Raw genomic sequence first — 11,978 nt, forward strand, 5'->3', positions numbered from 1 at the left:
AAATCATTGGCAAGAATTTGTGGAATAGCCAGCAGGCAGGTTTTAATCACTGATTAAAACCTGCCTCCTGGCTATTCCACAAATTCTAAGTTTGCCGATCTGTCACACGCTTCAAACGCAGACCCACACACTGACGCAGGGATGTGAGGCATTTCATCAACAAAACAGCTTCGCTTTCTTATATCCTCGTCTCGGGTGACTGATTAGCCCCGCTCGGCTTTGGGGAGTAGCCTGGCTGCACTCTGTGTGGCTCTAGTCCGTGACGCTTCTCTTTGACACACTGACCTACTTTTTTCGAGTGCAATGTGCGCCGCGCCACCCGTCACACACACTATGGCGCTTCGCCCCATGACCATGGGTAACCAATTCTAAGTCCTCCCCGGTGCTCTCTACAGTTCGGCGTTTACATTATCTGCTGTGCTGAGTGCTACATAATACACTTTTATTTTATACAGGAACAAAAAACTTGCGTAGAGGACGGTTGTGCAAGGAGCTGTTCAGCCTCGTGCTGGCCTGGATAGAGGTGTATGAGTGTCAGGGATCGTGCGTTTACGCACATATTGAGGCCACATCTAAAACCACTATCATATTTCACGACTGATCTATGAAGCACAAGAGAGAGAGAGATTGGCTACTGGTGCGATGATGAATGCTGATGGGGGAGACCCAATGTAGTTCAAGCTAGATCCATGTTTTTCCGCCCTCACGTGCCATAGATTTCCCCCGCCCTCCTCTTCGCGCGCCCCGGTCTGTCTACCAAGCTGTTGAATTCAGGCGTCTTAATGCCAGACGTGGGGCTTATTATGTGACACGGCTGTTCTGTATTCTAAGTATTCCTGTGCTTACGCCTCAACTGCGACAACTCTTACGACAACTATTAATCAGTGGATTACGTTCGTAAGAGTGAAAAACAATTCGGTGCACTACTATACGACTGGCAAGAAAATGTGTCTGGCGTTTGTCGAGAGACGCTGAAAACCAAGTGAGTATTTCCCCAAGCTGCTATGTATGCCTTCAGGGAAGTTTTACGTCGTCACTATAGTCTGTGTTTTAATCTGCGACAGTTTAAGGATCATGTATGATCAGTTTATGTGTTATATCTGTGTTATAGCCGAATGTTTACCAACGCGAGTGGGCTGTGTTGTGTAGGCTACCATTGTAAATATTCAGTCAACGCTTACTTCGACCTAGATAGACTGACATACAGGAACAAATACGCGGCAGTGCTAGCATGGCAGAGATGAGCTGCCGGATACTATCTGAAATATTTCTCTTCATACCAAAGAATCTTCTTTGTTCATACTGCGCGCATAGAAATAACATTTTGCGTTAAATTATCTATCGACGATTACCCATTACGCACGCGCAACCGCCTCCTGGGTCACACGTTTTGGTCTCATAACATCTGATGTTTTCTTCAACAGGGCTTACAGAATGAAGAGAGGAAGAGTAAACATCACATCAAAATGCCAAGGTTTTGCCAGCACCGATGGGCGCATCAAAAGACAAAAGCCTGGTCTCCTTGGACCTTTATTGGCGCAGAATGCAGTGGAGGACTGGGGAAGCTTGCCTCACCATGTGGTGATGCAGATCTTTCAGTATCTGTCCCTAGTGGACCGAGCCAGAGCCTCGTCGGTGTGTCGTCGCTGGAACGAAGTCTTTCATATTCCCGATCTCTGGAGGCGATTTGAGTTTGAACTGAACCAACCAGCTACTTCTTACCTGAAGTCCACACATCCGGATCTGATTCAGCAGATCATCAAGAGACATGCACAACACCTGCAATATGTCAGCTTTAAGGTACAGATCTCTTCCCATCACCCCCTTTTTCATTCTAAGATACCCATGTTGCAGCTATCCATTATTCTGACACCATAGTTTGGGCGTTTCAATACAATACACACGTTTTTTTATTGGGGTTTATTGGAGTTGATTAAGTCTTAAATCAATGAAAAAGCAGCTTCTGACGCACAAAATGAAGGTATCCACACAGGGGCGCCAGCAAGTTGCCAGCAAACCGCCACATACCCTAATATGGCCAGGGGGTGGTTGCGAGGAAGTTTGTCCTTGGTTTACCCAGCCTTATCTGTGTTTTGTCTGTGGACATCGTTCGTTAAAACCATTCAACGCTGTTTTCGCAGCTGCACTAAACAACTTCGTCAATGACAGTGGAGGCCATATGGACATTTTAATTGCCCCTCCTCTATCCAGCAATATGCCTTTATAAAACACACACACACACACACACACACACACACACACACACACACACACACACACACACACACACACACACACACACACACACACACAGCTGCACAAGTAGTATTAAGCTACAATTAAATCGCCTGAAGACTTCCATTTTTTAATTAGTAGTAACAGTATTGCATTTACAGTCCGGGCGTATGACATTCTGTGTTGAATATTCTTCTTCTTCAGGTCGACAGCTGTACAGAGTCGGCGGAGGCAGCTTGCAATATACTGTCACAGCTGGTGAATTGCACCTTAAAAACCCTGGGCCTCATCTCCACGGCTCGACCCAGCTTCATGGATGTGTCACAGGTACAGCACACTTCTCAGCATACATACACTACATTACATTACATTACCAAACTTATTTAATGTATTTATTCAATTATTTATATCATTGTTGATTTGAGGCGAACTCTATTACCTGTACTGGCCATGAAATAGCCACAGTTGCGTATTTGGCCATAAATGTAAACAAACAAACATTACATTACATTGCATTTGGCAGACGCTTTATAACCAAAGCGACTTACAAACGAGGACATAATCATAGACAATATCACTAGCAGATACAGTAAATACATACACTACATACATACACATATACAAACATACACTTAATCAATATCTTTCCTTGGTAACATGAAGTCCATTGTAGCTGGTAGCATCCTGCTGTTACACATGTTGTACCTTAATTTTCCTCCGCTGATCAATAAAGTTACTCTACTCTACTCTACTACATGTTTGAGTCTCGTTATAATCTGATGGCAAGTCTATAGTAGCCAGGCTACGCCCTCCTGGTGATGCAACAGAGATTTTTAAAGTCGATGATGATCAGGCTAGGTCCAAAATAGACCCATCTATAGATGATTACAGATGGCGGTTGAAGCTGATAAGTGCTAAAGAAAATTAAATTCATGAACTTGATTTCAACAAACCACGCATGTGTCTGTGAGTGGGTTTTCCTTTATGGTATTCCAGTTTACAGACAATAAGATTTCCCTACTCTAGGAGGAGGGTGACACCACTTCATGCAGATTGGCCCATTGATGGGCCTGTTCATTCTTTGCTAAAAAACACTCAATTACATCGTAACAACATTGCTATAACATTACAGAGAGCCTTATGTCTGTAACAGATCAAGACGTGGTCATTACAACTTTAGTGATTGTAGGGTTACAACAAATACTCTGCATAAAGTGGTTGTTTTCTTTAACCTCAGTTTGTCTCTCTTGCTCTGTCAATATGTATGTAGGTATATATCTGCACTTGTTGTTCTGTGTAATTCCTGTGCACTTTGTATTTGCTAGTGATGTTGGCTATGATTATGTCCTCTATTGTAAGTCGCTTTGGTTAAAAAGCGTCTGCCAAATGCAATGCAATGTAATGTATATGTGTATGTATGTTTGTAAGAATGTCGCCATATGCACTTGTTTTCTGCCATATAGGAACCACAATGGAAATAAGCCTTGTGGCGTTTTTGTGTCATCTCTGACTATTTCTTTCTTTTAATGTATGGTTTAGTTTGCTGTTCCATGTTTTATATCAAGAAGGGTTAAATAAATGAATAAAGAAATTCATCCATTCATTCATTCATTCATTCATTCATTCATTCCCTCTCTCTCCACCTCTTCCCATTTATCCCCATATAGTCCCATTTTGTGTCGGCGTTGACGGTGGTGTTTGTGAACTCCAAGTCGCTGTCCTCCATCAAGATCGATGACACGCCGGTGGACGACCCGTCTCTCAAGGTGCTGGTGGCCAACAACAGCGACACGCTCAAGCTGCTGAAGATGAGCAGCTGTCCTCACGTCTCCCCGGCCGGTGAGTAGCCTACGCTTTTGCCTGGCTCTTGCCCGACCTGTTGGTCCGTGCTCCAGAGCTACATACACACACACACAGAGGTCTGTTGAGAAACAGGCTAGTCTTCGCTAGCTGCCGAGGGTCAAAGGTCAAGGGTCACAAACTGTCTCTTGAAGGCGGAGATTGGGTCGATTCAAAACGGAAGGCAGTGACTCGACGACTCTCATAGACAAACAGGTCACTGATCAGAGAGGTGAAGTTAGCTGATGAGGCAGCCGTTACGAACGGCACTAACGAGTGCGCTGCCCTGCGCATTTGATATTACGGCGAATCTATGACGGTTTACGTTCATCACGTTAGCGCTTAGCTTACGCGTGCTATTTGAACGGTGAATGACTGTCAGACTGTGGAATCGTAAACTAGGCTATAAATAGATCTAGCGACCGCATATTTAGATACTACAATGTATATTTATCCCTTCGATTTTCAATATCTACATACATAAGTGTCAGAATAAAGAGTATGATAAGGTAGTAGCTTGGGTAGTAGCCATTTTTGTTCCGGTTGAGAGGGAGGTGGCGCACAGCATTTTGAGTACAAGGCAGCACAAGTCAGCATCTGATGCTGCCCTCAAATATCCCTGTTACGCCCACAAATGCAGTCAACTGCCAAGGGAGGAAATAAAGCAATTTTTCGTTTCGATCCACACTTCATGACTCGATGTCCAGTTAGCTCACTGGAAGGACAGCTGCCTTCCCTGTTTCGAATCGACCCATTGTGCCTTGAGCACCGCATGGCAAACTGCTGGGTCAAGGGTTACAAACTGTCTCTGAAGTTGAAAGGAAATGTTGATGTAGTCTCTATACATATGCCAAGTACACTGGAGATGGCTGCAGTTTATTCAAAAAGAAAACAAAGTTCCTCTAAGCACCTCTTAGTTCCTCTAAGCACTTCCTCTAAAGAAGACATACTTTAAAGGTGCCATACTTTAAAGATGACGTACTTTGGAGATGCCATACTTTAAAGATGGCATACTTTTAAATATGACCTACTTTAAAGATGCCATACTTTAAAGATACCGCAGTACTGTGATGTATTTTGGAGATGACTGTGGTCAAGGCTAACAGTAGGAACTTGTCCTTATGGGTGTTCTGTTGAACATCATTTATTCAAAAAGAAAGTTGACCTTTTGAAAATGTAAAACAAGATAGGTGCATTAGAGATGGCTGTGATCTGACTTGGGAAAATAAAAGCTACCATGCTCTTCCATGGCAGCTCACAAACTGTAGGCCTAAATGTATTTCGGTCATACGACAAGGTTTATGACTGATGCATTGTAAGTTTTACTGTGAATCTTACTAGTGGAGTGGGTAGTGTTCTGGACATCTCGTTTCCCTGTAGGTCATCAGAACAGACAGATAGAAAGGTAATGGCAGGGCCCTGCCGTGGCCAACCGGTAGGGGACTCGCCTGCCATGCGGCTGACCCGGGTTCGATTCCCGTATCCTTTGCCGACCCCTCCCCGTCTCTCTCCCCATTTGCTTCTTGTCTGCCTCTTAGACTGTCCTATCAATAAAGTAAAAAAGACCACAAAAAAATCTTTAAAAATTTGACTTGATTTTCCCCGAGTTTCACCCACAGATTATCATTCATAGCTGAGACACAGAGAGGAGGGAACAATAGATCGATTATTACCCCTCGAATGTCTCACTGGACATCAGAGCAGAGAGATAGACGGGGGAAAGATCTGTTTTTTCACTATGTGATTTTCTCATTTTACCAGAGAAAAAGACTGAACGCTCAGAGCTTACACATGATGCGGCGCTGATTTCAGAGACAGTGTGGCCAAATGTTGGCCTGTGACTAGTTCCTGTGGCTGTTGGTTCCTATGGTTCTTAGTACCTGTGACTGTTGTTGAATATGGTTGGAGAGGACACATGAAATGAATCTCAATCCAGAGCAGTGTAGTCATGAGAAAGATACTGTAAGAGAATGGATTTTGTTTTGACCAAATGCAGACCGTACTCAGCTCAAGGCTTGACACGTTTATGTTTGTTCATTGTGTAACGGAAGGCATCTAGCAGAGTATGGCGTGAAACATTAGTAAAAAAAAAAACCTCCCGAAGCCTCATACAGTATCAGTAGCGCTGGGCTATTGGACTGGTCCTTTAGTCCAGCGGTATCGTGCTGTGACTCTCATTGACAATTGCTTTTATTACCTCCGCCAAGGAGGTAATGTTTTTGGTCGTGTTGGTTTGTCTGTCCGTCTGTCTGTCTGTCTGTCTGTCTGTCTGTCTGTCTGTCTGTCTGTCTGTCTGTCTGTCTGTCTGTCTGTCTGTCTGTTTGTTTGTTTGTTTGTTTGTTTGTTTGTTTGTTTGTCAGCAGCATAACTCAAAAACTAATCACCGGATATGGACGAAACCTTGGGTTTGTTGATAATGACCCAAAGAACAAGTGATTAAATTCTGGTGGTGATCCGGATCACGAACCGGAACCAGGACTTTTTTAAAGATTCTGTCAGCAGGATAACTAAAAAACGAATCAACTGATTTGGACGAAACTTTGTGGAGTTGTTAGTAATGACCCAAGGTACAAGTGATTCAATTCTGGTGGTGATCCGGATCACGAACCGGAACTAGGACTTTTCAAAAGATTCTTCACCATCTAGACGCCCCCTAGTGATCAGAAATTGAATTGCGGGGACTCCACGAAAACAAGGCAGAAAGACTTAGGGTGTAACATAGTCAAATGTATCAAGCAGCTTTCTTGGCGGAGGTCTGCGCTCTCTGAGTGCTTCTAGTTCACAATGTATTCATACTGTATGTACTTGTACCATGTGGTCACAGCCCCAAATTGGACAACATATTGGAGGGCTTTTGGCGTCACTAGTCTAGATCTAAAGGTCATGGAGGGGTTAGGGCCCTGGTTGTCGCTGGTTGTCCACCACACTCATTGTGTCAGGCATAGAGAGAGAAGGGAGAGAGAGAGTGTGACCGAGAGAGTGAAAGCACAGTAATGCAATGGGGTTGCGGGGACGGATGGTGTGAGTGTCAGAAAGAAAGAGAGGTTTTGTTTTCACTGAACAAAATGTCAGAGTAGGATCATATTACATCGCTGTAGTAGTCACAGTACACTTCCTATTGTGGTCAAGTTACAGTACTGCTATTCAATCTGGTGAATTGGGCTACATTCTGGAATGAAGCCAGAATGTGTTTCCCAACAGGGGCTCTAAAGCCCTAGGGGAGCATTAAGAAGGGGATGGTGCTTACTTGCCATTGAGGGGCATTAGTCTATCTATTTTTTTATTTTTACTAAGGGGGGCGTTGGAATAGTGTGGTTCTCACACAGACCCTTTGCATTTACACTCAACTTCGTAACAACCATCTGCGTGAGAACCAGGTTAGCGTTGGAAGGCTTATGATGAAGTCAATGGGCCGTTGGGAGGCTTATGACGAGGCCAAGGGGGCATTTTTTCACAAAAAAGGTTGAGAACCACTGATCTAGGACTATAACAACATCTACTGTAAAGTAACATTTTGTGATACAAAAGATTGACTGCTCATCTTGCAGTCAATATGCCAGTGTGTGGCTATTGGATATGAGCGCGTTTGTACAGTCGGGACACGGTGTTGTGGGCTGATGTATTCACAATGTTACAAAAAATGTGCCATTGAGAATGGTCTCAGATATCCTTTCAGAGAAAGAAATGTGATGTGAGCGTGGTGTAGAGTGTACTAAGTGTGCAATGTACTGTACTTGTACTTGTACTTGTACAAACTGTGTAGAGTGGACAAAATGTTCGGCACACATGGAGATGTAAAGGATGCTCACACACACACACAGTAGGAACTTTCTGGGCTGTCCAGTGTGAGGCTTTTCTGACATTTTGTTACTGCAAACGACCTTCCTTTCACTACTTTGTGCCACCAACACAAATGGCATCTCTGTTTGGTCATGGCCAATGGCCTAGTACGGCTTATCACCTACGTGTATGCTCTTGTGGGGTTTTTTTCCCCTCAGGTTGAGTGAATTGCTGCTCAAGGTTGTCTAAATGTCATCCCTCTTTGCGTTGTGTTGTTTATACTCTTCTGACGCTGTAGGAAACGTCCAGTGGCGTGGACAAAGCTATTCATGCTCCCGGGGAGCCAATCAGCACTCAGTATTCAACACCCTGTGGGCAGGCAGGGCTGTATTTTGATTGGATGTTAAAGGCAGATTTTACATTACATTTCATTATATTACATTACATTTAGTTGACACTTTTATCCAAAGCGACTTATCAACAGCCGCTTTTACAGAATCCAAGGTGGCCTCTGAGCTGAAGGGAATTATTCTTTTTTCTCTCCATGGTTTATTGTGACATTTTTCTCATTACATTCAGAAGATGCAATTGGAATACAATACAGTCTGGTATAAAAATATAAACAAAAATAAAACATGAAATATCTTTAACTGATGTGATTTTTTAAATGAATATGCTACTTAATTTTGCTAACCACAAAGCAGTTCAGGGTTCTAAACCCATCAACACTGCATTGGAGAAGAGAGGGGGGTGATTGAACTGGCTCGACCTGTTAACAGAATAAATAAACGACAACACCTTCTATGCTGTTATGAATATGAATGAGTTGTATAATGAATATACTAAGACGTTACAAAACACTGGAGCTTGGTGATTCTCAAACTGTGGGCCCTGAAGATATTCCCAGTGGGCCCTGAACTCGTTTTCTAAAAAATCAAAATCATGTTTGCGAGTGTTTTGGTGTTGACTACTGATGTGAGTTGTTTTTTGGGTCAAAGGTGGGACCCGAACATTTGAGCAAAATCTCAAGTGGGCCCTAAGTTAGAAAAGGTTGGGAACCCCTGCACTAGAGTGTTGTGGTTATATGAGAACCCCAGTCTGTGTGTCTGTCTGTCTGTCTGGGCCGTGTGTCTCTCTCTAACCCCCACCTGTTCGCTTGCGGCTTGTCTTGTCTGTTCTGTATGTGGTCCACCACCAGGCAGACTTGCATTTCATAGAGTATAGCTGCAACGCAACAAGCTATAACTTTTAGTATCATATTGAGCACCCGCAAAATCGGCGCCCATGTGTGTCATGATACTATTTTGACACTGTTATGTCATACAGATGACAATGGCGTTAAGTAAGTGTTACCCAACTATCAGTCATGATATAACACAGCAGGCCTGAGGTATTCAGGGTTTGTTTACTGTAACTCCAACTGTGTGTTAGGAGTTATATTTACAGTAAAATGCTAACACTAAATTCAATTACAGTAACATTCCTGAATTAGAGGGTTCTATTCCAAGACTGGGAACTAGAAGACCCTACTGACCTGAAAGACCCACTCATTTCATATAGTATAGCTGCAACGCAACAAGCTATAATTTTTAATATCATATTGGTTATGAAGAGGATTATAAAAGCTCCCTATGATGAAATGCATTGTTGTTATTATATGAAAAGCGAATCCTTCTGTCTGGGTTATTGCTGCCTTTCCCCTGTCCTCCCCCTCAGCTATACTGCATGTGGTCTGAGATTCTCGTTCAAAAAAGGTTGAGAATCACTGCTCTAAAGACAAAGGGGTAATTCACATGATGACCTTTAACATTATAGCAATTATAAAAGTAAACCGTCTCTTTACCTCCTTGTCCTCTCCCTCGGGCGTCGTCTGTGAAGTCGATGAGAAAGATTACCATTTTATAGCACCAATAATCCCAGCTACAACATCCTAATATGATATTGATTGTGGTATTATTATTATGTTCTTTGTGGTATTGTCTCATGGCATTGTCTGTTGGGGTTGGCTAGTGATATTTGCATCTCCCTCAGTTCTTTAAATTCCGGTTATAAAGCTTTCACTTTATATTGATTGCAATGCTTTAAAATACTATTTCCCCTCCCTTAGGCAGTCTCTGCATGGCTGACCACACAGATAGCTACAGCCTCTCAACGTTCTATTTGATGTCATTACACTTAGTAGACACGTTTATCCAAAGCAGGTTACCGGACAACATAATCAATGACAAACAATGTGTGGGGAAACCAAGCGTAGTGCTGATGAGAACGGTTAGGCTTTTCTTTCCTTATGATGTCTTGGAAGAGAACATGCACTTCATTATGTTACAGTATATTCAGTGGTGAAAGTAGACTGACTGGTGTGCACATGTATAAAATGTACAGCCGGTGCACAGTACTGGTAAGAGAATAGGGTTAATGCTGGCCAAAAACCCACATTTGAACATTCTATTCAAGTAGAAAACGTACAACCACAGCATGCCATTTGAGACAAGCATCCTATGAGGATAGCTCAAAGTTACCTGAAATAGTCATGCAGCAATGTACATCTGTGTGCGGCAGACTACCAGAGATTTAACCTCTCGCTAGTCTCTAATGTCATACAGTATGTACAGTAATATACTGTACATTCTCTAATATAGTCAGGGACCTTAATTTACTGAAACGCGTTGAGACCATATTTCAGTTCTTATCTAACCCCTTCTGCCTGTCTGCACCGAAAGGTTCCGACGATCTTTTATCCCTGCAGCAATCAGACTTTTTAACAACAGCTGATGGGTTTTATTGGTTTTATGTGTTTTTATATGTTGTGGTGACTCTTTGTGTGTTTTTATGATGGACTGTTTATTGCTTATTTATTGTTAGCTCTTATTTATTATATATTTGTCTATGTGTCTGGAATGTGCTGTATGGCCAGGTGGCATTCAATTTACCCTGTGGGGATTAATAAAGTCTCTCATCATCATCATCATCATCATCATCTTCGCAGGCATTCTGTGCGTGGCTGACCAGTGCCACGGTCTGCGTGAGCTGGCGCTCAACTACCACCTGCTGAGCGACGAGCTGCTATTGGCCCTCTCGTCAGAGAAGCACGTGCACCTGGATCACCTGCGCATCGACGTGGTGAGCGAGAACCCCGGCCAGACGCACTTCCACACCATCAAGAGGAGCAGCTGGGAGGCGCTCATACGACACTCGCCCAAGGTACTAGAGTATGTTGCACGTAGTTGAAGGAGAGGATTGAGTACGTCCCAGGGAAAGGTGCAGGATGAAGGACAACTGTAGTTTTCAGAGTGAGAAGTCCGCACACTTAGAATCCTTTTTGTTGTATTTGATTATTTCATGGCAGGATAACGTTTCGACCTCAACAGTCTTCTTCAGATTCCTTCAACAGTCTTCAGATTTCGGAATCTGAAGAAGACTGTTGAGGTCGTAACGTTATCATGCCATGAAATAATAAAGTACAACAAAAAGGATTCTAAGTGTGCGAACTTCTCACTCTGAAAACTGCAGTTGTCCTTCATCCTGGCCAACCGGTAGGGCACTCGCCTGCCATGCGGCTGACCCGGGTTAGATTCCCGGGCCGGGTCCTTTGCCGACCCCTCCCCGTCTCTCTCCCAATTTGCTTCCTGTCCACCTCTCACACTGTCCTATCAAATAAAGTCGAAAAAGACAACAAAAAATACTGACGCCCCATTTTTTAAATTTTTCCACCGTGCAGGTAAACATCGTCATGTACTTCTTCCTGGAGGAGGAGGAGTTCGAGCCCTTCTTCCGCGAGGAGACGCCGGTGACGCACCTCTACTTCGGCCGCGCCGTCAGCAAGGAGATGCTGGGCCGCATCGGCCTCAACTGCCCGCGCCTGGTGGAGCTGGTGGTGTGCGCCAACGGCCTGGAGCCGCTGGACGAGGAGCTGATGCGCATCGCCGAGCGCTGCAAGAACCTGACGGCCATCGGCCTGGGCGAGTGCGAGGTGACCTGCAGCGGCTTCGTGGAGTTCGTGAAGATGTGCGGCGGCCGGCTGACGCAGCTGTCCATCATGGAAGAGGTGCTGATCCCGGACAACAGCTACAACATGGAGCAGATCCACAGCGAGGTGTCCAAGCACCTGGGGCGCATGTGGTTCC

General features: G+C 44.0%; 1 protein-coding gene across 1 annotated transcript in view; it reads left to right on the top strand.

Moving 5' to 3' along the window:
- The first annotated feature begins 709 nt into the window (after nt 1-709).
- Nucleotides 710-11,978, top strand: part of fbxl3l (F-box and leucine-rich repeat protein 3, like) — a 13,388-nt gene continuing 2,119 nt past the window's right edge. Inside the window, exons 1-6 of the mRNA XM_063190407.1 lie at nt 710-982; nt 1,425-1,800; nt 2,440-2,562; nt 3,903-4,074; nt 10,841-11,055; nt 11,573-11,978. The exon at nt 11,573-11,978 is cut by the window's right edge and continues 2,119 nt beyond it. Of these exons, the coding sequence (XP_063046477.1) occupies nt 1,435-1,800; nt 2,440-2,562; nt 3,903-4,074; nt 10,841-11,055; nt 11,573-11,978 (1,282 nt within the window). The 5' untranslated portion in view covers nt 710-982; nt 1,425-1,434. The remainder of the gene's footprint in view (nt 983-1,424; nt 1,801-2,439; nt 2,563-3,902; nt 4,075-10,840; nt 11,056-11,572) is intronic.

This window comes from Engraulis encrasicolus, chromosome 23 (assembly GCF_034702125.1).
Source record: "Engraulis encrasicolus isolate BLACKSEA-1 chromosome 23, IST_EnEncr_1.0, whole genome shotgun sequence".
Lineage (NCBI taxonomy): Eukaryota > Metazoa > Chordata > Actinopteri > Clupeiformes > Engraulidae > Engraulis > Engraulis encrasicolus.